Source organism: Oryctolagus cuniculus, chromosome 1 (assembly GCF_051225735.1).
Source record: "Oryctolagus cuniculus isolate XC-2025 breed Fujian yellow rabbit chromosome 1, ASM5122573v1, whole genome shotgun sequence".
NCBI classification, from domain to species: Eukaryota; Metazoa; Chordata; class Mammalia; order Lagomorpha; family Leporidae; genus Oryctolagus; species Oryctolagus cuniculus.
The window spans coordinates 161,928,733-161,954,888 of NC_142867.1; the positions used below are offsets into that span (position 1 = coordinate 161,928,733).

General features: G+C 42.5%; 1 protein-coding gene across 1 annotated transcript in view; it reads right to left on the bottom strand.

Moving 5' to 3' along the window:
• The window catches only part of PGM5 (phosphoglucomutase 5), a 231,651-nt gene that overhangs the window by 52,838 nt on the left and 152,657 nt on the right, over positions 1 to 26,156 (bottom strand). The window contains exons 8-9 of the mRNA XM_002708190.6: positions 6,964 to 7,099; positions 2,344 to 2,527 (exon numbers count right to left, since the gene is read on the bottom strand). Coding sequence (XP_002708236.1) covers positions 2,344 to 2,527; positions 6,964 to 7,099 — 320 coding nt within the window. The remainder of the gene's footprint in view (positions 1 to 2,343; positions 2,528 to 6,963; positions 7,100 to 26,156) is intronic.

The following is a 26,156-nucleotide window of genomic DNA, read 5'->3' on the forward strand; positions in this document are numbered from 1 at the left end:
AAGTCTGATTCCTTCAAGGGATTTTTTTTTTTTGGTTGGTTGGGTTTTTTGTTTGATTTTTGTTCAAAAGTTTATTAACTTATTTGAAAAGCAGAGTTACAGAGATAGTGGGAGAGACACAGAGAGACAGAGAGTGCCTCCACCTCTGGTTCACTCTCCATATGCCCACAAAGCCAGAGCTGATGCAGGCTGAAGCCAGAAGCCAGGAGCTTCATCCAGGTCTCCAATTTGTCTGCAGGCGCCCAAGCACTTGGACCATCTTCCATTGCTTTCCCAGGCCATCAGCAGGGAACTGCATCAGAAGTAGAGCAGCTGGAAACTGAACTACTGCCCATATGGAATGCCGGTATTGCAAGTGGAAGCCTTTATCTACTACACTATAGTGCTGGGCCCAAGGATGGTTTCTAAGTCTTTATCATCAGTGAAAAAATACCTCCCAGGGATACTTTATAGTTTACACGTCTCTTGAAATCTATAGCAACAAAATAAAAATGAACCTTGGATTTCTGAAAACCGTGTTCCGAGAGGGTTCCTATTTAAAATATGCATAGGAATGTGGTACCCATGGAAACAACAGATGAGGAGCCCAGAGGCTCAAAGATGCCACCTGAGCCCCTGCCTTCACATCTCCAAGAATTGATCCACAGGTGCTATTTCAGGGTGAATTCAATCCAGTCTACAAGTTACCACCATCCTTGAGTGAAACAACTGTAAAAATGTACCGTGTGTTCCCTATGTAAAGCATTGCTAGGAGGTTTTGCTATCTTATTTCATTCCATTTCTTAAAAAATCCTACAAGGTTGGTATTTTACAGATAGGAAAGGAACTGTAGCTGAAAGAAATTACACTACTTTCCTAAATTCACACAACTTCTAAGTGGGCGTGGTAAGATTTGATTCTGAGTCATCTTCTTACCCACTATTTTCTCTACTACCCTGAACCTTTCCAAAGTGAGGCTGTTATCAATTTGCTGGACCAAGGAAGGCCTTCTAGAATGAAAGACCAACACTCTATTTTTTTTTTTTTTTGACAGGCAGAGTGGACAGTGAGAGAGAGAGACAGAGAGAAAGGTCTTCCTTTGCCGTTGGTTCACCCTCCAATGGCCGCAGCGGCGCACTGCGCTGATCCAATGGCAGGAGCCAGGTACTTCTCCTGGTCTCCCATGGGGTGCAGGGCCCAAGTACTTGAGCCATCCTCCACTGCACTCCCTGGCCACAGCAGAGAGCTGGCCTGGAAGAGGGGCAACCAGGACAGAATCCGGCGCCCCGACCGGGACTAGAACCCGGTGTGCCGGCACCACAAGGTGGAGGATTAGCCTAGTGAGCTGCGGCGCCAGCCCCCAACACTCTAATAGCCATGAAAGAGCACTATAAAACCAAACATACAAATGGAAGGATATCAAAACAAAAAAAGAGAACATTGGGATTTGGAATGTCTGCAATTCATGGGATTCTAGGATAAGGAGTCTATAGGAAATACTAGTCAAAATAGCACATACAATAGCAAGCATACAATACTACTACTACTATAAAATCTAATCTGAAAAGACCTGTAGCTTCTGAATTTTTTATTGTCTTTATAAAGAATGTATAAGTAGATAAGAATTTGGAAATTTTGGTTGGGACTTCTCATAATATTCCTCGAGGTGTGTTTAGACTGTATGCATTAGTATGTGCTCTCAGGGGGAACAACGGTTTCCATGGCCAATAAACAAACACAACTGAGGTGAAAAATAATATCAGTAGCTACTAACCTCTCTTACACAATTCCCAAGATCTACCATAACAGAAGTTTTTGTAGATTTTATAGATTTTGCCACTCAACCATGATAATCATTCTCAATCATAAATCTTCCTCTTGGGTTTTCTGGGCAAATTTCCCAAGGCTTTCTTCCCTACCAAGGGAGCCAGGGTCATCTTGCTGAACTCCTGTGATTCCTCAATGACATCAGATAAAAGAAATCAAAAAATCCCTGCAACTTAGTCCCAGGGACAGCAATCTCTTGCTCCCGTAAACTTCTTCCAATCCATCGATAATACTGTATGGCCACCACATAAAAGCACCTCACACTGAAAACATTTTAGAAGGAAATTTGGGGTCTCCACCTATTAGAGATATTGGACCATCAGTTACCAAGCAGAAACAACAGTAGATAGAGTGGGTCCATGTTCTAATCCACCCTCTGCCACTAAGTAGGCGAACTGCATCAAGCTTTTTCATGGCTACCGAGTTAGCTACAAACCAAAGGGCACAGAACAGATCGTCCTGAAAGATCTCTCCAGTTCTAGGACACTTTGGGCATGAGTGATGCCTGATAACCAGTTTTGGTGATTCTGCAAGTACCTGTTTCTTGGTCACAGTGCCATCCACGGGGTCCACATATTCAAAGCTATCTGTCTTCGCCACACTGTAGACTTGGCTCCCCACAGCAAACTGCTGGCCAATGAAGGATTTGTCTGTGACCAGGGCCTCCAGATCCCTCATGATATAATACGTAGTCTTGGGCTCCAGCCCTTCATAGTCAAACCTAGTGAGGAAGGGCAGAACACAAGGTGAACCAAAACCTAAACAGGATAACAGCAACTGTTTGGACCTCCCAAAGTTCTGTTTTCAGGGAAGGACAGCCCAGACAAGTACTCTCAACTTGTCTCCCCTTCTTCCACCTGGCCCATAGAGTTCACTGCCCACACAGTGGCCAGAGTGGGCTTTTAGAAATCATATCACACTGCTGCTTTCCTTTAAATCCCTGTAAACACACTCTTCACTTGGAGAACAAAACTCAAAACCCCAAGCACAGCCTATCAGGTGCTGTGGGGGCCATCCCTGCCCACCTCTTTGACTTGAATGTTTTACCCTTTGTGCTCTTGTTTACTTGTTTCAGCTACACTGGTCTCCTGTCCAGTTCCCAGTGACACTTGACCCTTTCCTGCCTCTGGGCTTTTGCCCTCACTGTTTGTTCCTTCTGCCTCATGTCCTTATCCCACAGCTATCTAAACAGCTGGCTCATTCTCTTCCTTCAGTTTTTAAACCTATCACCTCCACAAAATGACCTTCTCTGACTCTCCACCTGAGGTAGGTCCCTACCTCAATACCCTCTGTATTTTATTTTGATAGTTAATCTTGTTGGTGCATTTGTGTATTTATTTGCTCTTTGCCCACCAGAATGAGTGCTCCGAGGGCAGAGACCTCAGCTCCTGTATGTCTTCTCTGTTACTTCTGGAGCATAGCACATGCTATGAAAGTAGTTTGGAATGAAAGATGGCAGGAAGGAAGGGAGGTGGGGGGGGGGTAGAAATCAAGGGAGGAAAAGAAACAAGGAGAAAGGGAACTGAATGTACTATAATACTCTCTTGGGAACTTGGAAAAAATGTCACATTTGTTCCATTCAAAAAAGCCCTCTTAGCCAAGAGCATCAAATATAAGAAAGGGCTGGGAGGTGACTTGAAAAACAAAAAGACTAAAAATAGTACTTATCTCATTTGCTATTATGGGTTTAAAATATGATGATGCAAACCAAGTAACTGGTACAGCACCATGCACCCATGCTTCAAAACTATTAATTAGTTTTATTCTTAAAGAAACTATTCAGGCTTTCCCAATGCCAAAGAGTTTTGACCAAGACCTCATATCGCACCTGGGGTGGGTCTGTTTAAGAAGGAAGTCCCAGGAGGGGCAGCAGTGCCCGAGGGGCTGTGGAGGAATCTCTGTAGCACAGAAAAAGAACGAGAGTCTAAGGGTGAACTGAAAAGGACAGATGCTCTGGATAGCTGTGACTACATTTTCCCCACTCATCATCTTTTAAGATGTCCAGTAAACACCTGGGTAGCAGCCCGAATGGAGAACACAGGCTGACAGCATATCCAGTGATGGGTCCCCCACATCCATATCCCTTTCTTTTACTTTCTTCCTCTCACACAAGATGTTTCTTCCCCAGCCTTAGAAACAAAAGAGCAAGGAATCAGAACATTTTCAGCAGTGCGTAAGTTCTGAGACTAGATTCTCTTGACAAGTTTCAAATTTTTTCTGTTTAGTTTTTTTTTTTAATTTACTTATTTATTTGAAAATCAGAGCTACAGAGAGAGCAGGAGAGACAGAGAGGGAGAATATCTTTCATTGGCTGGTTTGCTTCCCAAATGACTGCAAGAGCCAGGGCTGGATCAGGATGAAGCCAGCAGCTCTTCTGGGTCTCCCATGTGGGTGCAGGGGACCAAACACTTGAGCTATCTTCTGCTGCTTTTCCCAGGCCATTAGCATGGAGCTGGATCAGAAGTGGAGCAGCGGGGCCAGGGCTGTGGCTCAGTGCGTTAACGCCCTGGCCTGAAGTGCTGGCATCCCATACAGGTGTCAGTTTGAGACCCGGCTGCTCCACTTCCGATCCAGCTCTCTGCTATGGCTTGGGAAAGCAGTAGAAGATGGCCCAAATCCTTGGGTCCCTGAACTCATGTGGGAGACGAGGAAGAAGCTCCTGGCCCTTGGCTCCGGATGGGCACAGCTCCAGCCATTGCAGCCAGTTGGGGAGTGAACCACAGGGTGCTGGCTTTGCAGGTGGTGGCTTTACCTAAGACTAGATTCTCTTTAAAGATGGGCATTTGGAGGAGGTAGAGACACAACAAAGCAGAAGGAGGAGGAGGATTTGGATAAAACAGTCTAGTAAGAGACAACAGCAAGGAAAGAGATTCAAAAGTTGAGAAAATCTACTGATGTGATAGAACATGTTCGGTTTATTCCTGGTCCTTACGTCAGCCTACCCAAATGGTCTACAAACACAAGCAGGTCATACGCTATCTTGCCCTCACTGACCAAACTCAGCCCTTCTGATCACCACTGCCACTAGCATACTTTCAAGGAGTGAAACCTTTAAATGGAGAATTCTGTCTGGCTTCTATTTATACAAAGAAAACCATCTGGGAGATGTTCTCAGATAAAACTTCAGACCCAGTTATGAAATTGTTTTATTATGTCCCTCTCTGCCAAGAAAACTGTCAGGCTAGAAATCACTTTATTTCACAAGTACCTTTCAACTTGCTATTCGCCAGGGGTTGAAGGAAATATTTATTTCTCATCCTACCTACTCCTTCCTCCCTGTTTCTTTATCTGTGATCTTCTTTGGGCAGAAGTATGAAACATAACTCAATGTCCTACCAGAAACTCAATCTCCATGGCATATTATTCTCTAATATGGTTTTTATTATGAAAAAACCAATTAGCATGTAAGCTCTTGGCCACAAAGAATGAACTATATTGTAAATATACTTTTCATAACACTATTTCATCAAAACACTGGCAGAAACCTATATAATCATTGCACAAATTATGAGCAACACATCTTTGACTCAAAAAAATCTCCCTATGCCAGAGACTGGTAACAATATTGTATTTTTTCAGGTTGGACTTTTTGGAAAGGCTTCATGCAACAGAAGAATTTCAGGTCAGTGCTGCGGCTCACTAGGCTAATCCTCCGCCTGCGGCGCAGGCACCCCGGGTGCTAGTCCCGGTCAGGGCGCTGGATTCTGTCCCAGTTGCTCCTCTTCCAGGCCAGCTCTCTGCTGTGGCCCAGGAGTGCAGTGGAGGATGGCCGGGTCCTTGGGCCCTGCACCCCATGGGAGACCAGGAGAAGCACCTGGCTCCTGGCTTCAGATCAGCGCGGTGCGCCGACCGCAGCACACCGGCCGCAGCAGCCACTAGGGGGTGAACCAACGGCAAAGGAAGACCTTTCTCTCTGTCTCTCTTTCTCACTGTCCACTCTGTCAAAAAAAAAAAAAAAAAAAAAAAAGAATTTCATGTTCTGTTTAGCCCTTGGTAATACACACAGGGCAACCAGGAGGGTTGAACACTTGTTAGATATAATAACGAATAAGGCAGGTTTCATGACACAAAGAATAATTTGAGGTGGTTTGCAAGCTGGCGTTTCCCTAGCCTTCTTTACAAATGCATCAAGAATATTAAAGTGTTGTCTACATTTTCCACAGCATTATAGTCTGTTTGATGTTAATGAGTACCATCACAGGCTTCCTTATTCTCCGATATTAGTCTGAGACATTTATGACTCTTTAAGAGAAGAAACAATCACCATATAAGGGAAGCATAAAGCTCAGTTTCTGTCTCTCAAACTCTGGAAACACAAAACAAAGTTAACTATTCATAAGCAAAGCCAAGTGAGTCACAACCTCTCTGCTTTAAATACACAGACTCTGAGGCTACCCCAAATTCCCTCACCCTATTCCACACTCTCCAGAGTGAACATGCTCTTCTTCCACCCCTCCCCTGACACCTGATTTGGAGCTAGGCACACACACCCACTCAGCTTACCCAGGCTCACAGAAGCATCAGATCATGCTTCTCTCACTCTACATCAGCAACAGGGAAGTGAGACAGACCCTCACTGGCCTTTCTGCTGCTTAACATTCCCCCTTCCTATACCTGCTTTCAGGAGAACAAAACATCAGCAAAATCTGGGGCTTCCTGAATCATGTTGCCCCTCAAGAGTATCGGCTCAGGCACCTTGGACACCACCCAGACCATCAGTGAAGAGGTAAGACAATGGTAGGGAAAGACTTACAAAAGTACCCTAACCTGACACAGCTTCTGTATCTATACCCTGCGCCTGACAAGCTGAGGTGGAGAACCAGGGAGAAGAGCCTCTGGTTTGAATGCATGACTCTCAAAGTCGCCAAAGTTTCCATGAGACTTTTCAAAGCTTTGAAGTTCGGCTTTCTTCTTAGAATGGCTGCTCCCCTTAAAGGTATTGATGAAAATATGACAGAGGGTTATCACAAGAGGGAAGAAGTGTGTACCTTCCTGCTTGATGCCTTTAACACACACCTCCCCCAAGAAACTGACTGGGTTCCAGATGGTCAGATCTTCCTGAAATATGCTTCCTTTCTGAAAATTCTAGCCTATTAGTTTCAGAATCCATTTCTAAGATTTGTCTCCCAGGGTCCATGAAAAGGCCCTTCTCCTCACCTGCAAAAGTAGTGGCGGCCATATTTGGCCCAGTGATCCCGGACGATTTCCTCCACACCTTGCTTCCGGGCAGCAATAATGGACAGCCAAACCAAGACTGCCCAGAGGCCATCTTTCTCTCGGAGGTGATCAGAACCTAAAAGAAGAACAAATATTCCACTGAGAATTTGCAGGGAGGATTTATGGGCAGTAACAGCTAAAGGAACTAAAATCAGATAGCAATTGTGTGATACACAGAAATGGCTAGATCTGTTTATACTCTATGTTAAATATATGTCCCATAATATATTTGTATTCTCAAAAAACATGCAAATGAAATTCTAATAACATAAGTACTACTAAAAATAAAGTAAAATCCTGAAAGGCTGAAGACTCAATTTAACATTAACTAAGCCTAATAATATCATTAATTATGCCATTTATTTAGTAAATATTCCATGACCCCTATACTATACTAAGCACTGTTTTACATCCTAGGGATAAAGCAGTGAAGTAGATAGCTCTTTACTCATAAAACCTGAATACAAGTAGATGGAAACAGATAAAAGAAAAGCAGACAAGTAAGAGAACAAGACAGGTAAGAGAACGCACCCAGTAAACCCAAGGACTATGAGGAAAATCGGGTAGGCAAGGATGTCATGGCATAGGATCAAACAAGGCTGTTTTACCCACGGTTGAATGGTTGCTTCTCAAATGGTATGTTCACCAGTATCTGTGAATATGAAGCCAACTGGGGAAACAGTTTTTGTAGATGTAGTTAGTTATGTTTGAGGCACAGAGATGAGATCAACCTGCACTGTCAAGGTAGGCCCTCGATCTAATGACAAGTGTACTTCTAAGAAGCAAAGACACAGAAGAAGAGACATGCAGAGGACTAAGCCACGTGACGGAGGCAGGGATGGGAGAGATGGAGCCAGCAGAATCCCCTTTCAGAGGAGGCATGACCTCGCCCGTATCTTGGTTCTGGATTTCTGGCTTCCCCAACTCCGAGAGAATGCTTTTCTGTTGTTCTGAGCCACCCCATGAGTTGTGATTTTGCACAGAAGCTCTAGGAGACAATACAGGTCACTAGTATCAGTCTCACCAAGCTGACGACACCAGAACTGACCCCTGAGGAGAGGAGGCGATCAGGCCAAGACAAGGGACAGCAAATGCGAAGTCCCCAAGGTAGGAAGGAATGGGAACGCTAAATCCTAAGGACACTTATTCAGAAACAGAGGCATTTCTTAGTGTGCTATTTACATAAATAGAGAGTACGGTCTAAACAGCTAGCTTTCTGTGCAACAGGAACCCAAGGGAATATGCTGCAGACCCACTAAAGCATCTATTGACCATTTTTAGGTTCCTTCTGAAGTGAACAAAGCGCTAAAAACAGAGGAATGTGCTATAGTGTGAGAAAAGCACAGGGAAGGCTTCAGAACTAGGGTTTCAACCAAATTCCATTACTCCTTTTAAACAAAAAAAAAAAAAACAGATTTATTTATTTTGAAAGAGACACAGAGAGAAAGGAAGAGAGACGGCGGCGGGCGGGGGGAGGGGGAGGGATATCTTCCATTTGTTGGTTCACTCCCCAGATGGCTGCAATGGCCAGCACTGAAAGCAAGAGCCAGGAACTTAATCCGGGTCTCCCACATGGGTATCTGGTTCACTCCCCAACCACTTGGCCATCATCTGCTGCCTTTCCTAGGCCATCAGCAGGGAGCTGGATTGGAAGTAGAGCAGCTGGGACTCCAACCAGTGCCCATATGCGATGCTGGTATCACAGGCTATAACTTAACCTGTTGTGTCATAATACTTGCCCCTCTGTTACTTTGCAGGTGTGAGAAAAGCCATTACAAAGCTATTCTCTCTTTTGAGGGTCGGATTCTCATCAATAAAATGGGGGATTTTTTAGTGTTGTCCTATGATTTTTTTTAAAATATTTATTTATTTACTTGAAAGGCAGAGTTACAGAGAGAGAGAAGGAGAAACAGTGAGAGAGAGAGATCTTTCATCCTCTGGTTCACTCCCCAAATGCCACAACAACTGGGGCTGGGCCAGGCCGAAGCCAGGAGCTTCTTCCCAGTCTCCCAGGTGGGTGCAGGGACCTAAGCACTTGGGCCATCCTCCGTTGCTTTCCCAGGCACATCAGCCGGGAGCTGGATCAGAAGCGGAGCAGTGGAGACAAAACTGGTACCCTTATGTGATGCCAGCACTGCAGTGGCTGTAAACCATTACACCATGGTGCTGGCCACTGTCCTGTGAATTTAATCAAATTAAGTGGGAAGGCTCTAGAGACAGAATTCTCACGTTCAAGTCCTGGTCGAGCCACTTACCTTTATTTGCTGCACTCCTTTGTAAGATTAGGGACAATAACAGCTCCTCCTACATGAGGTTACTGTCAGGATTAAGTAACTAAATATACCTGGGTATTTAAAACAGTGACTGCAATACTACAGGTTGTTTTTCCTGCTGATCTGGTTGGTAATTCACATAAAGCACCACACAATGCCAATTATTTAAAATATACATTGACACAAATTTTTTTCAGTTATTCACATGTATTTATCATCTGAATCTAGAAACAGTAATGTTAAGAAATTAAGCTGGGGGGGCTGACGCTGTAGCGTAACAGGTAAAGCCACTGCCTGCAATGCCCATATCCCATGTGGGTGCTGGTTCATGTCCCAGCTGCTCCACTTCCAATCTAGCTCTCTGCTATGGCCTGGGAAAGCAGTAGAAGATGGCCCAAGTCCTTCGGGCCCTGCACTCATATGGGGGACCAGGAAGAAGCTACTGGCCCCTGACTTCAGATCGGCGCATCTCTGGCTGTTGCAGCCAATTGGCGATTGAACCATCAGATGGAAGACACCTCTCTCTCTCTCTCTCTCTCTCTGCGTAACTCTTTCAAATAAATAAATAAATCTTTAAAAATAAAAGAGAAATGAAACTGGGACCAGGGGATGGGCCATTTTATTTTCCAATACGGTAATGAGAATAGACAGTAATATTCTTGGACTATGAAACCTATATGGAAATCAACAAGAGAGAGTCAGTGTTACAGAGCTGTTAACCCCAAAATGGAATTAAACATTAAGTTAAACATCTTTGACAACTTCTCATTGAAACTAAGGATCATTTACTGTTCTTGTTATATGTACTCCTTTTAAAAAATCAATTATTTAATCTGAAAGTCAGAGTTTAGAGAGGGAAAGACAGAGAAAGAGAGAGTTAGAGCGAGATATCTTCCATCCACTGGTTCATCCCTAGATGGTTGTAATGGCCAGGGCTGAACCAGGAGCCAGGAGATAGGAGACAGGAGCCAAGAACCTCTTCCAGGTCTCCCACATGGGTGGCAAGGGCCCAAACATTTGGGCCATCTTCCACTACTTTTCCCAGGCATGTTAGCAGGGAGCTGGATAGGAAGTGGAACACCAGAACACAAACCAGTATCCATATGGGATGCTGGCAACACAGGCAGTGGCTTAATTCACTATGCCGCAATGTGAGCCTCTGTATGTACTCTTATATGCTAAGTATTTTCCCTCAAGGGGGAAAACACACAGCTCTAAGAGGGCACTGAAGTCACTGCAATGAAAAGGAAAAAGGCCAAGTCTTTTAATTCTTCCTATAAACTGATCAACAGGCTGCTGCTGATATTGTTAGATGTCCAGTTGTGCCTGCCTGAAGGCTAAGAGGATATCGTCATACTATGGAGTGACTCCAGTGTCATCCTGTGGATTCTTTACATGGCTGCAGAAATAGAGGAAGCTGGATGACTCTGGGTTAGATCTATGGCCGACTGCCAAAGGCATGTCTAGGAACCCCTGCCCAGGGGGATCATTTAGGAACCTTTTGTCTTTTCATAGTTGAAAAAAAATAGTTATAATTTACTGGTTGGAAAAAAATACCCTTTTATTGTAAAACACAGGCTTGCATACCTTGACTCTCCAGCTGGATTACATTACCTATAGATAGAACCATCAGATGCTATTAAACCTGTGAGATAACATGTCATAATTTAGTCATGGAGAGTCACAGAGTTCTTTTAGCTGGATTAAAAAAAAAATAACCACCTCAATCATTTACAGTAAATTGTCAGTTGGCTTGGATTTCCTGGCCTACAAGTTAAACATTTGCCAAGATTCATAAGGGGCAGATGATGGAGTAAAATTACCCACACTTTTTATCATTCTTTGAGGTAAGGATAGACATTAATGATGTTAGATTACACAGATGTTTCCACTGGATGATCACAGTGTGCTTGGGAGGGAGGTTTGGGGATACAACTCTCCTTTTAATAACTCTTAAAGGCAAATGAAATATAATGCCATACCGCTAACAGGTGAATTGAACAAGAAATGCAGAAAACACAAAAATATCAAGAGGTTTTCAAAAACCTCAGTATGCACAGAGTAAACAGTGGAGGATGGCCCAAGTGTTTGGGCCCCTGCACCCACATGAGACACTGGGAGGAAGCACCTGGCTCCTGGCTTCGGATTGGTCCAGCTTCAGATGGGTGCAGCTCTGGCCGTTGCGGCCATTTGGGGAGTGAACCAGCGGATGGATGACATCTCTCTCTGTCTCTCCCTCTCACTGTCTGGAACTCTACCTCTCAAATAAATACATAAAAATCTTAAAAAAGAGAGAGAGAGAGAAAGAGTAGGTCCAAAAGATAACTGGGTGAAAGGGCATAAACAAGCAATGTTCAAGCGAAAAATCCTCCTAAGTCAGTGAACATTTGAGTGGATGTGCACTCTCATTGCAGTCAAAGAAAAGTCATCAAAACGGGGCACCATCTGGGAGCGTCTTAACCTATGAAAGGCTGGCTGGGGAAGCAGAAGCAGCGAAGCACCAATGCAAGTGAGTATACTTTGGTAGATGAATTTGGCATTAATGATCCATAATTTTAAAAATCACTGAGCTTTGGACCCAGTTATTCCATCTCTTCACCTTTAGTCACACACAGCTAAGAGAAGAGGAAAAAGGTAAAAAAATAAATATTAATTGTTGAATAACAGGATAATTGTGGACGATCCATACAAAACTTTGCTGGTAAAAAGTACTGGATAAGAATCTTTAATGATACAGAACAATGTTCATTCAATCTGAATAAACAGAAAAAATCATTTCACCAAAAAAAGAATATTCAGTACACTTTTTATAGATATGTGAGTATGTGTGAATGCATATGCATGTGCAAATTAAACAACAAAGGTATACACAGCAAACTGTGAACAGCAGTCATTGACCTCTGAACCAGGAGAATTGTAGGTGTTTTTCTTTTCTTTCCTGTGCAGTATTTTATAGTAAATGTATAACTTTCATAAGAAAAAAATAAAATTTTTAAGTTGTTAATGGTGTGCAGAAATCTCATATGAAAAATACCATTACCAAAATGTCATACAGTTGGACTCTTATGCTATGTAGCTTTTTTTTTTTTTTTTTTTTTTTGGGCCAAGCAGAGTTAGACAGTGAGAGAGAGAGACAGAGACTTATAGACAGTGAGAGAGAGAGACAGAGAAAAAGGTCTTCCTTCCGGTGGTTCACCCCCCAAAATGGCTGCTATGGCCAGCACACTGCGTCAATCCAAAGCCAGGAGCCAGGTGCTTCCTCCTGGTCTTCCATGCAAGTGCAGGGCCCAAGCACTTGGGCCATCCTCCACTGCCTTCCCTGGCCACTGCAGAGAGCTGGACTGGAAGAGGAGCAACCAGGACAGAATCCGGCACCCCAACCGGGATTAGAACCTGGGGTGTCAGTGCCGCAGGTGGAGGATTAGCCTAGTGAGCCGCGGCACTGGCTGCTATGTAGCCTTTTCAGCTTGGCTTCTTTCACTCAGTAACATGCATTTAAGTTTCTTCCATATCTTTTCATGCCATGAGCGGTCACACCTTTTTAGTGCTAAACAACACCAGCACAATTTTTAAAGCTTGCTTCCCCTTTGGATTTCTGGCTATGTGTGCAGCCTGAGCTTGCTACCGGTTTCAGAACATTGCAAAGGGAATTTACCCATATCCCCAAGGCCTGTAAGTCCCCTCACTTTGCACACCTCCATCCAGGCCAGAACACCCTAAAGCTCACTCAGTCCTACTCTGAGCAGCTGAATCTTCACCCAAGTACCAGAAGGGGGGGGGGGGTACTCAACTCTCCCTTGCAATGACTCCAGCAAAAATTAACACCAAAAAAGGGGGGTCTATTTTTTTCTCATCTGAAATATCACTATTGGCCCTCTCCCTGAACGAAACTTTGAGTTTTCCCAAGCTTCAAAACCAAGTTACTTGAGCTGGGCAGTACACCAATAAGAATGCTGCCCATCCAAAGAAAAGGGAAAAATAAAGAGAACACTCGATCATCTAAAAGGAATTCTCTCCAAATGGAAATCCCAGTGTAGACCAACCAGCTCAATAATGCGTCATACACGTTACTAACAGATCAAGTCACCACAGTGGAAAATCAGAGGAGGGCATTCAAAATGTGTCAATTAGGAAAAAACAAGCCATTTTTGTACCTGTTGGTAACTCCAAGGTGTAACATAGGTTACCACTCTCAACCCTAGACCGTACACTAGAATCACGTAAAGATCTTAAAAAAAAAAAATTTCAGGTCCCACCATGTGTCAGTAAAACCAAGATTCATTTTTTTAAAAATAATCTTTTCAAAACTTTTTCTCTGTGACACAACACTTACCTATTTAACTGAAGTGTAAAAAAGTTTTAAAGACCAAATGAGGAAGTTACATAGTTGAAAAAAATAAAAACTATAAACCATTAGCTCTTATAACACCTCAGTTTTTCCTAATCAAATATCTTAATAAAGAAAACATGAACCACTAGAAACTGATTTGATAAAATACAAACTAAGCCTAAAGGTAAATAAAGGCATTTCATAATTTCTTATTATGAGAAGAGGCAAATTTTCTAAGAAAACCTTATTGTTAAAACATAAAGGACCACATGCTAATTTTGTATGTGTGTACTTTTTTACCTTTCTAACATTTTAAAAAATAATTATTTTACACTTTTTAACATTTTGTCACATTCATTTCAAATGTAGACACTGTATACAAATACACTATTTTTCTTGAAGACAGATATTAATATCACAGATTGAGGGATTCATGACAATGATCATAACATGGGGAAAGAAGAATATAATGTCATTTACATTGTACAATTCAGTGAAGCAATATTTACAACTAAATACCCAATTTTTATATTCTGTCTATATATTAACTTCCACAAATAAGAGAAAATGTGCTATTTATCTTCTGGGTCTGGCTTATTTTACTTAGCATAATGATCTCTATTTGCATGCATTTTATTGTGAAAATCAAGATTTCAATTTTTATGGCTCAGTAATATAGCATCATGTATATATACTATATTGTCTTTATCTGATCATCTGGTGATGGACATCTAGGCTGATTTTATCTTTGTTACTGTGAAGTGAGCTTCTATAAACACAGAAGTGAAGGTAACTCTTTCATATTTTGAGTTCACTTCCTTTGGATATATTCCCAGAAGTAGGATAGTTGGGTCTTAAAGTAGATCTATTCTTAGTTTTCTGAAGAATTGCCATACTGTTTTCCATAATGGTTGTACCAATTTGCATTCCCCCCAGCAGTGAATTGGAGTACTTTTTCTCCACAACTTTGCCAACATTTGTTACTTTTTTGATTTTTGGATAACAAGCATCCTAACTGGAGTGAAGTGATAATTCATTGTGGCTTTTACTGGCATTTCCCTAATGGCTAGTGTTCCTGAGCGTTTTCTTCATGTATCTGCTCGCCATCTGTATCTCATTCTTTAAAAAATGTATGTTCACATCCTTTGCCCATTTCTTAACTTAATTGTTTGTGTTGTTGTTGTTGAGTTTCTTGAGTTTTGGCAATGGTGCAAGCATCCATATATTTTCTTCTTAAAAAAGAAAAAGAAAAGCTCTTAGAGAGCTTTATACAAATAGCCAGGGTTGAGAAACACTGCTTTATGGACAAAGGCACGCCACATGGTCTCATGTTCGGGGCAGAATGTTTAGGATAATGAGTTAGGCCTCTTCCTCTTTTAGACTGAATTTGGCACTACTGGAGTGGCCAGTGTTCTCTAGTTCAATGCATGCCACTGGCCTTTCTCCAGTGGGTGGGTCTCACTGAGTTAGAGGAGCACTGAGCTCAGATAGGTCAGACAGCAGTGGCTTATTTTGTATTACATGTAACAGTACATGTAATAATAAGTAAAATAATAAAAATATTAATGATGTTTGACACAAATATGGCTTATTTTGTATTACATGTAACAATACATGTAATGATAAGTAAAATAATAATAAATATTAATGATGTTTGACACAAATATGCCTCTGGCTGATATTTTCACCACAGGCCTGCATCTCAAATCACTCCTCACTCTGTCCCAAGCCTGGCTTCACAGAAGGCATGCACTACACATTTGTTGGACAAGACTCTAACATGTAGTTTGCTATAATTCTTCCGATTCGCTCCTCATCAAAAGTGAAGCCTCTGGGGCTGATGCTGTGGTGTAGTAGGCTAAGCCTCTCCCTGTGGCACCAGGATCCCACATGGGCACCAGTTCATGTTCCAGCTCTTCCTCTTCTGATCCAGCTCTCTGCTTATGGCCTGGGAAAGCAGTGGAAGACGGCCCAAACACTTGGGTCCCCACACCCACATGGGAGACCCAGAAGAAACTCCCGGCTGCTGGCTTCAGATTGGCTCAGCTCCAGCCGTTTGTAACCATTTGGAGAGGCAATCAGCAGATGGAAGACCTCTCTTTCTGTCTCTCCCTCTCTGTAATTCTACCTCTTATATAAATAAATAAAATCCCAAAATAACAATGAGGCTCCCTAGAAACAACATGGTATCATACAACGTAGAAGGACTTTATGGATCATCCTGTTGAACAGACTCAGCCCACAAATGAGGAAACTGAGGTGCAGAGAAGGTTTGCAATTTGTCTAAGGCAGTTTGAACACAGAACTGGACTTGAGATTGGAGCCCTGACTGTCAACTCCTGGTGCTGTACTGTTTATATGAACACCACTGGCCCACGTCCCTTGCTATGTATTCTACCTTCCTCCCAAAGAATGACCAGAAGGGTGGAAATGGCTCGTCAGCGTTGGCTTAAACACTGGCAGTGGATGACTGTGAGCCAGTAAAATTGGCTTGGAATCCTGGGTTGCCCAATGTGACCTTGGCCCCTGGCTTGAATCCCCCTCCCTAAGCTCAGTAATTTCCTTCATAAAAGAGAGGACCATCACGGGCCCTACAATATCTAAGAACTGCTCTTTACAGGTCATAAGATGAGCCAGGAATATCTAAAGTGGGTATGAGGCTGAAGATCTGTCACTCTATACCCACTGTATTCTGTTCTCAAAGGTGCCCCTAACAACCAGTAACCTCCCGGCGTGCAGGTCGGGAAGCCTCCAAGCACAATTTTAAGAGCTGCATCTAGATTCCAAGGGACAAGCCTCCTGTTAAAAGCTCCTTAGGAGAAACTGAGAAGACCCCTGGCCTTTCTGGAAGGCTTCAAGCTGTGAACCAGGGCCACGATCTGCCCGGACTCCTAGTCTGCTCAGAAGCCCCATTCCTGCTACCGTTCTACACGCAGGGGTCCTGCGACACCCTCTCTGGCCAATTATCAACGGAAGGGTCAATGCAACTGGAACCACGGCAAAACCAAGAAAAAGATTTTTTGTGATAGAGACATTCTTCCCACTCAAGATGTGACCCCCTGTGACCCAGCACAGGGGGTTTACAAAGGGGTCAGAAGGGGGTTTCAGTTTTCGAACTTCACAAGGAGGCCCCTGGGGATGTCATCACAGCACCTCTGTGCTCTGGCCCAGCCTGGACTGAATTGCACACGTGCACATAGCCTGTTCCCAATAGCCCCGCAGAGAAACTGCTCTCCTAGTGCTGATAGTGCTGTCATCACAGCCTCCTCACTCTGCTCCCTCAGCCCAGCCAGATTTATACACAATGGCTGCAAGGAAGACAAAGAGATGTGAGAGGATCTTAATGACCTGAAATTCATGGATATACAGGTGCTTTCTCTGTCCTACAGAGTGAGCAGATGTGAAAACAGCCAAAAGCAGAGTTAACAGCCATCTACCAGGGGATAGACTAAAGCTTTCCTTTATTTTACCTTTTGAAAAATATAAAACAGTAAATAAAATGAATAAGAGATAGTTAAATCTCTTCAGTATTTGTGCAATAGCATTAATGCAAACCCATTCTTGAGTCAGGATCTACAGAGTTTATATGTAAAATCTAGGCCGGCGCCGTGGCTCACTAGGCTAATCCTCTGCCTAGAGGCGCCGGCACACTGGGTTCTAGTCCCGGTTGGGGCGCCGGATTCTGTCCCGGTTGCCCCTCTTCCAGGCCAGCTCTCTGCTGTGGCCAGGGAGTGCAGTGGAGGATGGCCCAGGTGCTTGGGCCCTGCACCCCATGGGAGACCAGGAAAAGCACCTGGCTCCTGGCTCCTGCCATTGGATCAGCGCGGTGCGCCGGCCACAGCGCGCCGGCCACAGCGCGCCGGCCACGGCGGCCATTGGAGGGTGAACCAACGGCAAAGGAAGACCTTTCTCTCTGTCTCTCTCTCTCACTGTCCACTCTGCCTGTCAAAAAATAAATAAATAAAAAAATAAAATCTAAATGAGGAGGTATGGCCATGAATGTATTAGAAACTGTGCAACCATTGAGGGAAATAAAATGTTCTTTTATAAAGTAACTAGAGAATAAGTCAATAAGATAGACCATAAGACAATAGAGAACAGAATGATATGTTAAAGGCAGTAAGACTTTAGTGTATATAAAAGAATCACCATATCTGGCACTTAGCCACTGTTAAACAAACGTTCAATGCCAGCAACCACAGTCACAGGAAACGAGCAACTTAATACAACAATTTTTTTTTTGACAGGCAGAGTTAGACAGTGAGAAAGAGAGAGACAGAGACAGAGAGAGACACAGAGAGATTATAGACAGTGAGAGAGAGACAGAGAGAAAGGTCTTCCTTCCGTTGGTTCACCCACCAAATGGTCTCTACGGCCAGCTTGCTGTGCCGATCCTAAGCCAGGAGCCAGGTGCTTCCTCCTGGTCTCCCATGCGGGTGCAGGGACCCAAACACTTGGGCCATCCTGCACTGCCCTCCCGGGCCACAGCAGAGAGCTGGACTGGAAGAGGAGCAACCGGAACTAGAACCCAGCGCCCCAGCCGGGACTAGAACCCCGGGTGCCAGCGCCACAGGTGGAGGATTAGCCAAGTGAGCCACGGCGCCAGTCCCAAGGTTTTTTTTTTTTTTTTTTTTTATCTTTTATTTAATGAATATAAATTTCCAAAGTACGACTCATGGGTTACAATGGCTTTCCCCCCCATACCGTCCCTCCCACCCACAACCCTCCCCTTTCCCACTCCCTCTCCCCTTCCATTCACATCAAGATTCATTTTCGATTATCTTAATATACAGAAGATCAGCTTAGTATACCTTAAGTAAGGATTTCAACAGTTTGTTCCCACATAGAAACATAAAGTGAAAAATAATAGATGATTTTTTTTTAAATCATGATGAAATCAGGTCAGACCTATTGTCATGTTTAATCCCAGTGAGAGTCAAGTTGGGAATTGATAATTTCTTTTTCTTTTATTTTTTTTTTACAGAAGATCAGTTTAGTGTACATTAAGTAAAGATTTCAATCGTTTGCACCCCCATAGAAACACAAAGTGAAATATACTGTTTGAGTACTCGTTATAGCATTAAGCCTCAGTGTACAGCACATTAAGGACAGAGATCCTACATGAGGAGTAAGTGCACAGTGACTCCTGTTGTTGACTTTACAAATTGACACTCCTGTTTATGGCATCCGTAATCTCCCTATGCACCAGTCATGAGTTTCCAAGGCTATGGAAGCCCTCTGAGTTCTCCGACTCTTATCTTGTTTAGACAAGGTCATAGTCAAAGTGGAGGTTCTCTCCTCCCTTCAGAGAAAGGCACCTCCCTCTTTGAAGACCTGTTCTTTCCACTGGGATCTCACTCACAGAGATCTTTTTGCCAGAGTGCCTTGGCTTTCCATGCCTGAAATACTCTCATGGGCTTTTCAGCCAGATCCGAGTGCCTTTAGGGCTGATTCCGAGGCCAGAGTGCTATTTAGGACATCCGCCATTCTATGAGTCTGCTGAGTATCTCACTTCCCATGCTGGATCACTCTCCCCTTTATTTATTCTATCGGTTAGTGTTAGCAGATACTAGACTTGTTTATGTGCTCCCTTTGACTCTTAGTCCTTTCATTATGATCAATTGTGAACTGAAATTGATCACTTGGACTAGTGAGATGGCATTGGCACATGCCACCTTGATGGGATTGAATTGGAATCCCCTGGTATGTTTCCAACTCTACCAATTGGGGCAAGTCAGCCCGAGCATGCCCCAAATTATACATCTCTACCCTCTCTTATTCCCACTTTTATGTTTAACAGGGATCACATTTCAGTTAATTTTCAACACTTAAGAATAACTGTGTGATAATTACAGAATTAAACCAGTCATATTAAGTAGAACAGACAAAAAAAAATACTATGAGGGATAATATATTAAGTTGTCCATTAGCAGTCAGGGCTATGCTGATCAAGTCACCATTTCCCATAGTGTCCATTTCACTTCAGGAGGTTTCCTTTTTGGTGTTCAGTCAGTTGTCACCGATCAGGGAGAACATATGGTATTTGTCCCTTTGGGACTGGCTTACTTCACTCAGCATGATGTGTTCCAGATTCCTCCATTTTGTTGCAAATGACTGGATTTCGTTGTTTCTTACTGCGGTATAGTACTCTAAAGAATACATATCCCATAATTTCTTTATCCAGTCTACCATTGATGGGCATTTAGGTTGGTTCCAGGTCTTGGCTATTGTGAATTGTGCTGCAATAAACATTAGGGTGCAGACCGCTTTTTTCTTTATCAATTTAAACTCCTTTGGGTAAATTCCAAGGAGTGGGATGGCTGGGTCGAACGGTAGGGTTATATTCAGGTTTCTGAGGAATCTCCAGACTGATTTCCATAGTGGCTTGACCAGTTTGCATTCCCACCAACAGTGGGTTAGTGTCCCTTTTTCCCCACATCCTCGCCAGCATCTGTTGTTGGTAGATTTCTGTATGTGAGCCATTCTAACCGGGGTGAGGTGAAACCTCATTGTGGTTTTGATTTGCATTTCCCTGATTGCTAGTGACCTTGAACATTTTTTCATGTGCCTGTTGGCCATTTGGATTTCCTCTTTTGAAAAATGTCTATTGAGGTCCTTGGCCCATCTCTTAAGTGGGTTGTTGGTTTTGTTTTTGTGGAGTTTCTTGATCTCTTTGTAGATTCTGGTTATTAACCCTTTATCTGTTGCATAGTTTGCAAATATTTTTTCCCATTCTGTTGGTTGTCTCTTCACTCTCCTGACTGTTTCTTTTGCAGTACAGAAACTTCTCAATTTGATGCAATCCCAATAGTTAATTTTGGCTTTGACTGTCTGTGCCTCCCGGGTCTTTTCCAGAAATTCTTTGCCTGTGCCAATATCTTGAAGGGTTTCTCCAATGTTCTCTAATAACTTAATGGTGTCAGGACGTAGATTTAGGTCTTTAATCCACGTTGAGTGGATTTTTGTGTAAGGTGTAAGGTAGGGGTCTTGCTTCATGCTTCTGCACGTGGAAATCCAGTTTTCCCAGCACCATTTATTGAATAGACTGTCCTTGCTCCAGGAATTAGTTTTAGATCCTTGATCAAATATAAGTTGGCTGTAGATGTTTGGATTGATTTCTGGTGTTTCAATTCTGTTCCATTGGTCTATCCATCTGTTTCTGTACCAGTACCATGCTGTTTTGATTACAACTGCCCTGTAGTATGTCCTGAAGTCTGGTATTGTGATGCCTCCGGCTTTGTTTTTGTTGTACAAGATTGCTTTAGCTATTCGAGGTCTCTTGTGCCTCCATATGAATTTCAGCATCATTTTTTCTAGATCTGCGAAGAATGTCTTTGGTATCTTGATTGGGATTGCATTGAATCTATAAATTGCTTTTGGGAGAATGGACATTTTGATGATGTTGATTCTTCCAATCCATGAGCATGGAAGATTTTTCCATTTTTTGGTATCCTCTTCTATTTCTTTCTTTAAGGTTTTGTAATTTTCATCGTAGAGATCTTTAACGTCCTTGGTTAAGTTTATTCCAAGGTATTTGATTGTTTTTGTAGCTATTGTGAATGGGATTGATCTTAGCAGTTCTTTCTCAGTCATGGCATTGCTTGTGTATACAAAGGCTGTTGATTTTTGTGCATTGATTTTATATCCTGCCACTTTGCCAAACTCCTCTATGAGTTCCAATAGTCTCTTAGTAGAGTTCTTTGGATCCTCTAAGTACAGAATCATATCGTCTGCAAAGAGGGATAGTTTGACTTCTTCCTTCTTGATTTGTATTCCTTTGATTTCTTTTTCTTGTCTGATGGCTCTGGCTAAAACTTCCAGAACTATGTTAAATAGCAGTGGTGAGAGTGGGCATCCCTGCCTGGTGCCAGATTTCAGTGGAAATGATTCCAACTTTTCCCCATTCAATAGGATGCTGGCTGTGGGTTTTTTATAAATTGCTTTGATTATATTGAGGAATGTTCCTTCTATACCCAATTTGCTTAGAGTTTTCATCATGAAAGGGTGTTGAATTTTATCAAATGCTTTCTCTGCATCAATTGAGATAACCATATGGTTTTTCTTCTGCAGTCTGTTAATGTGGTGAATCACATTGATTGATTTGCGAATGTTGAACCATCCCTGCATACCAGGGATGAATCCCACTTGGTCTGGGTGGATGATTTTCCTGATGTGTTGTTGTATTCTATTGGCCAGAATTTTATTGAGGATTTTTGCATCTATGTTCATCAGGGATATTGGTCTGTAATTTTCTTTCAGTGCTGCATCTTTCTCTGGCTTAGGGATTAAGGTGATGCTGGCTTCATAGAAAGAATTTGGGAGGATTCCCTCTTCTTCGATTGTTCTGAATAGTTTGCGAAGAAATGGGATTAGTTCTTCTTTAAATGTCTGGTAGAATTCAGCAGTGAATCCATCTGGTCCTGGGCTTTTCTTTGTTGGGAGGGCCTTTATTACTGTTTCAATTTCTGTTTCAGTTATGGGTCTATTTAGGTTTTCGATGTCTTCCTGGTTCAATTTAGGTAGGTTGCATGTGTCCAGGAATCTATCCATTTCTGATAGGTTTTCCTGTTTGCTGGCATACAGGTCCTTGTAGTAATTTCTGATGATTCTTTTTATTTCTGTGGTGTCTGTTGTTACGTTTCCTTTTTCATCTCTGATTTTATTGATTTGGGTCTTTTCTCTTCTTTTTTTAGTTAGTTGGGCCAATGGGGTGTCAATTTTGTTTATTTTTTCAAAAAACCAGCTTCTCGCTTGGCTGATTTTTTGTAATGTTTTTTTGGATTCAATCCTGTTAATTTCTTCTCTGGTTTTAATTATTTCTCTTCTCCTACTAGATTTGGGTTTGGTTTGCTGCAGTTTTTCTAGGTCCTTGAGGTGCGCTGAAAGCTCATTTATTTGGTACCTTTCCAATTTCTTGATATAGGCACCTATTGCTATAAATTTGCCTCTCAATACTGCTTTTGCTGTATCCCATAAGTTTTGATATGTTGTGTTGTTGTCTTCATTTACTTCCAGAAAGTTTTTGATTTCTCTTTTGATTTCTTGAATGACCCAGTGTTCATTCAGGAGCATGTTGTTCAGTCTCCATGTGTTTGCATACTTTCTGGGGTTTCCTGAGTTGCTAATTTCCAGCTTCATCCCGCTGTGGTCTGAGAAGCTGCATGGTATGATTCTAATTCTTTTAAATTTGCTGAGACTTGCTTTATGGCCTAGTATGTGATCAATCCTAGAGAAGGTTCCATGCGCTGCTGAGAAGAATGTGAAGTCTGTAGATGTAGGGTTGAAAGTTCTGTAGATATCTGTTAGATCCATTTGGGCAATAGTGTCAATTAAATCTGCTGTTTCCTTGTTGATCTTCTGTCCGGATGATCTGTCTATTTCTGAGAGTGGAGTATTGAAGTCCCCCAGTACTATTGTATTGGAATCTAAGCCAGTCCCAAGTTAATACAACAAATTATAAATACTTTAAAATCTGTACATTAATACTGATTTTGGGAGGAAGGATCTTTGCAAAAATACTTGGTTAGCTTAATTTGTACCAATAATTACAGGAAGCTTAAAATCTCAAAACTTTACTTTTTTTCTGTAACTCTGATCTTTACCATAATTCATAATATCCTTCCCCATCCCCTTCCAACTAGTCTACATTTGTGTGCTTTATTTCTACGAATCCTCCCAAATGTTAGGATACCCAAATGTACATATCTTCAGAAATATATTTACTTAAGAATGATAAAAATATAACCACTAATGATGCACGGAAGAAATACTGGAATGGAAATTCTTTTTAAAGATTTATTTATTTATTTTGAAAGGCATGAGTTACAGAGAGGCAGAGGCCGAGATAGAGAGAGAGGTCTTCCATCCACATGGGAGACCTGGAAGAAGCTCCTGGCTCCTGGCTCCTGGCTTCAGACTGGCGCAGCTCTAGCCATTGTGGCCATCTGGGAAGTGAACAGCAGATGGAAATTCTGTTTCTTCCCTCTTTCTTCTTTTCTTCCTTCCACCCATCTGGCTTTTGTGTTTCCAGCTTCCATTTCTTCCTTCCATTCATCTTTCTGTCCTTCCATCTACCCTACAAATATTTACTCAGAGACTTACCATCTATCAATGAAATAAAGATGCAAAACTGATATGGCCCCCGTCTTTGGGGCATATAAAATATTTGCAGGCAAGCAGAGTAATCTAGCAAACCTCAAAAGATTAGGAAAATACTCAAGACTTCACAGGATATGACATACACGTATGTGCAAGGCCTCTGCCAGCCGTGCTGGAAACTGGGCAGATGAGATTACAGCCAACTTCAAGAACACCAGGCTTAACTCCAGAGTTCATGGTGGGAAGATTTGGTGTGACAATTAAGGACAAGTTGTGTTGGTGCCAGGACCCTGGATTCAATTTCAAATTTCCAGATAGAGTGGATGCATACAAAAGGCTTAGTAATGTCCTGGCATATTCTAGGAGCTTTTTAAACACACACACACACACACACACACACACACACCTATTCTTATCATGGAAAATTCAAAGTACTTTGTTGGAAACAACCACTTTTTTGCATTGCCTGATTATATTAGGTTTTGTGGCTAAAGTTATTAAGTTTCAGAAAACGCACAATAGGGGCTGGCCCTGTGGTGCAACAGGTAAAGCTGCCACCAGCAGTGCTGGTATCTCATATGGGTGCTGGTTCGAGTCCTGGCTGCTCCACTTCCAATCCATCTCCCAGCTAATATACCTGGGAAAGAAGTAGAAGATGGTCCAAGTCCTTGCGCCCCTGCACCCATGTGGGAGACCTGGAAGAAGCTCCAGGCTCCTGACTTCGGATCAGCTCAGCTTTGGCTGTTGCAGCCATTTGGGGAGTGAACCAGCGGATAGAAGATATCTCTCTCTCTCTCTCTCTCCCTCTCTCCCTCTCTCCCTCTCTGCCTGCCTCTCTCCCTCTCTCTCTCTCTCTCTCCGCCTCTGCCTCTCTGTAACTCTGCCTTTCAAATAAATTAAATCTAAAAAGTAATAGTATTACTGAAGACTTGGTCAAGATCTAGTCATTCACAAAGAGAATAATTCTTCAGTGTTACCAGCAAAGGAATAAGCTCTGGGCTGTAACAATTCATATAATTGCAAAATGGTGAGCTATGCTAAGAAACTGATGTCAATGACAGAAACCAGTAGAACATTTTTGATAAATGTAAAAAAAGCAGGCATCCTTCAAAGTTTTTGGATTTGGTATTCTAGTACATCCCATTTGTGTATGGGAACAAGTCCAGATTCCTTTACATTTGGAATTTTAGAGAAATAGCCAAAATGCCACATAGATGAACAGTGTTCTGTTTAAATCTAAGGATTTACAAAACAGTCTCCCTTCTATTAAAGCAGTTATTGAGGCTCTTCCAAGGAACTGGGTGCAAGCAAGCCTAGTCTTAGCACAACAGATAACTTGGTTCCTTAAAAAACTTGCTTCTTTGATAGAACAAGAAGCATACGTTTCCTACTGCCACAGGACCTGGAGTTTTCCATGGAGAAGTCTGAATACTGCTCTCATCATCAGCTTGTTACCTTGCCAAGCTCTGGGAGCCCGAAATACAGGCATGGAGAATTTCCATGCAGGATATATAGGAGAACTTTAAAAAGTTCATAGACAATAGAATTAAAAGATATATTTATTCCGGTACAAAGAAGTTGAAATCCATGCCTGGTCTTTTTAACAACATTACTTTCCACAACATTCTTGAAGTCTTCTATCTTGTTCCTCTTGGACCTTGCCCTGGGCAAAAGCTTGGCACTCTTGAACCTGTCACAGATCCCTGTTTTCAGCTTTCTTGGCATATAACTGTGCATTCCTTGTTGGCACACAGCTCCATGCCCCAGGGATATTGGAAAAGGTCTTCACTTGGGAAACCTTGGATTTGTTTTATAAGTTTCTCCCCAGCGTGGGGGATAGAACCTTTCCATTCTCCATTTCTCCAGTAATTGTCTCACTTGCCTCTGAAAATCATATCCTGAGCTAGAGCTCCTATGATCAGCTGACCTTTAAAGAGTGGAAGTGAGAGTCAGAGAGGCCATGTGGCTGGTCCCTGAGAAGCAGATACATCCTGAAATGCAGATGTCAGCCTCCCACTCCTGTTCTTTGATCCCGTCTGGACCAAACCTATGGCATCGCAGGCACACTCTGGCTACCAAAGCTGATTAAAAGCAAAATTAATGAGTAAAAAAAAATTTTTTAAATGGTTTTCATTTGAGCAACGTTTCCTGTTACTGTCTGCACAACAGAATTGCTAGAAGATGCTTCTTTAAAGTGCAGGTTTTCAGATCCACTCCTTCAAAGATTTAAGTTGAAATAGGATATAAAAGTTGTACTTTTAACCAGTCTCCCCTTCCCAGAGGCTGGCATTCAAGAAGGCCAGCTCAAGAGCAGCGTGAAGCCACTTCCCCTTCCAAGACTGAACAGCTAAGTTCCTCCGGGTTTTCAAGTGTCATTTACTGCTCAGTGCTTGACAGTGAGTTCCTCACTGTTCTCAGGTGCAAGACTGATC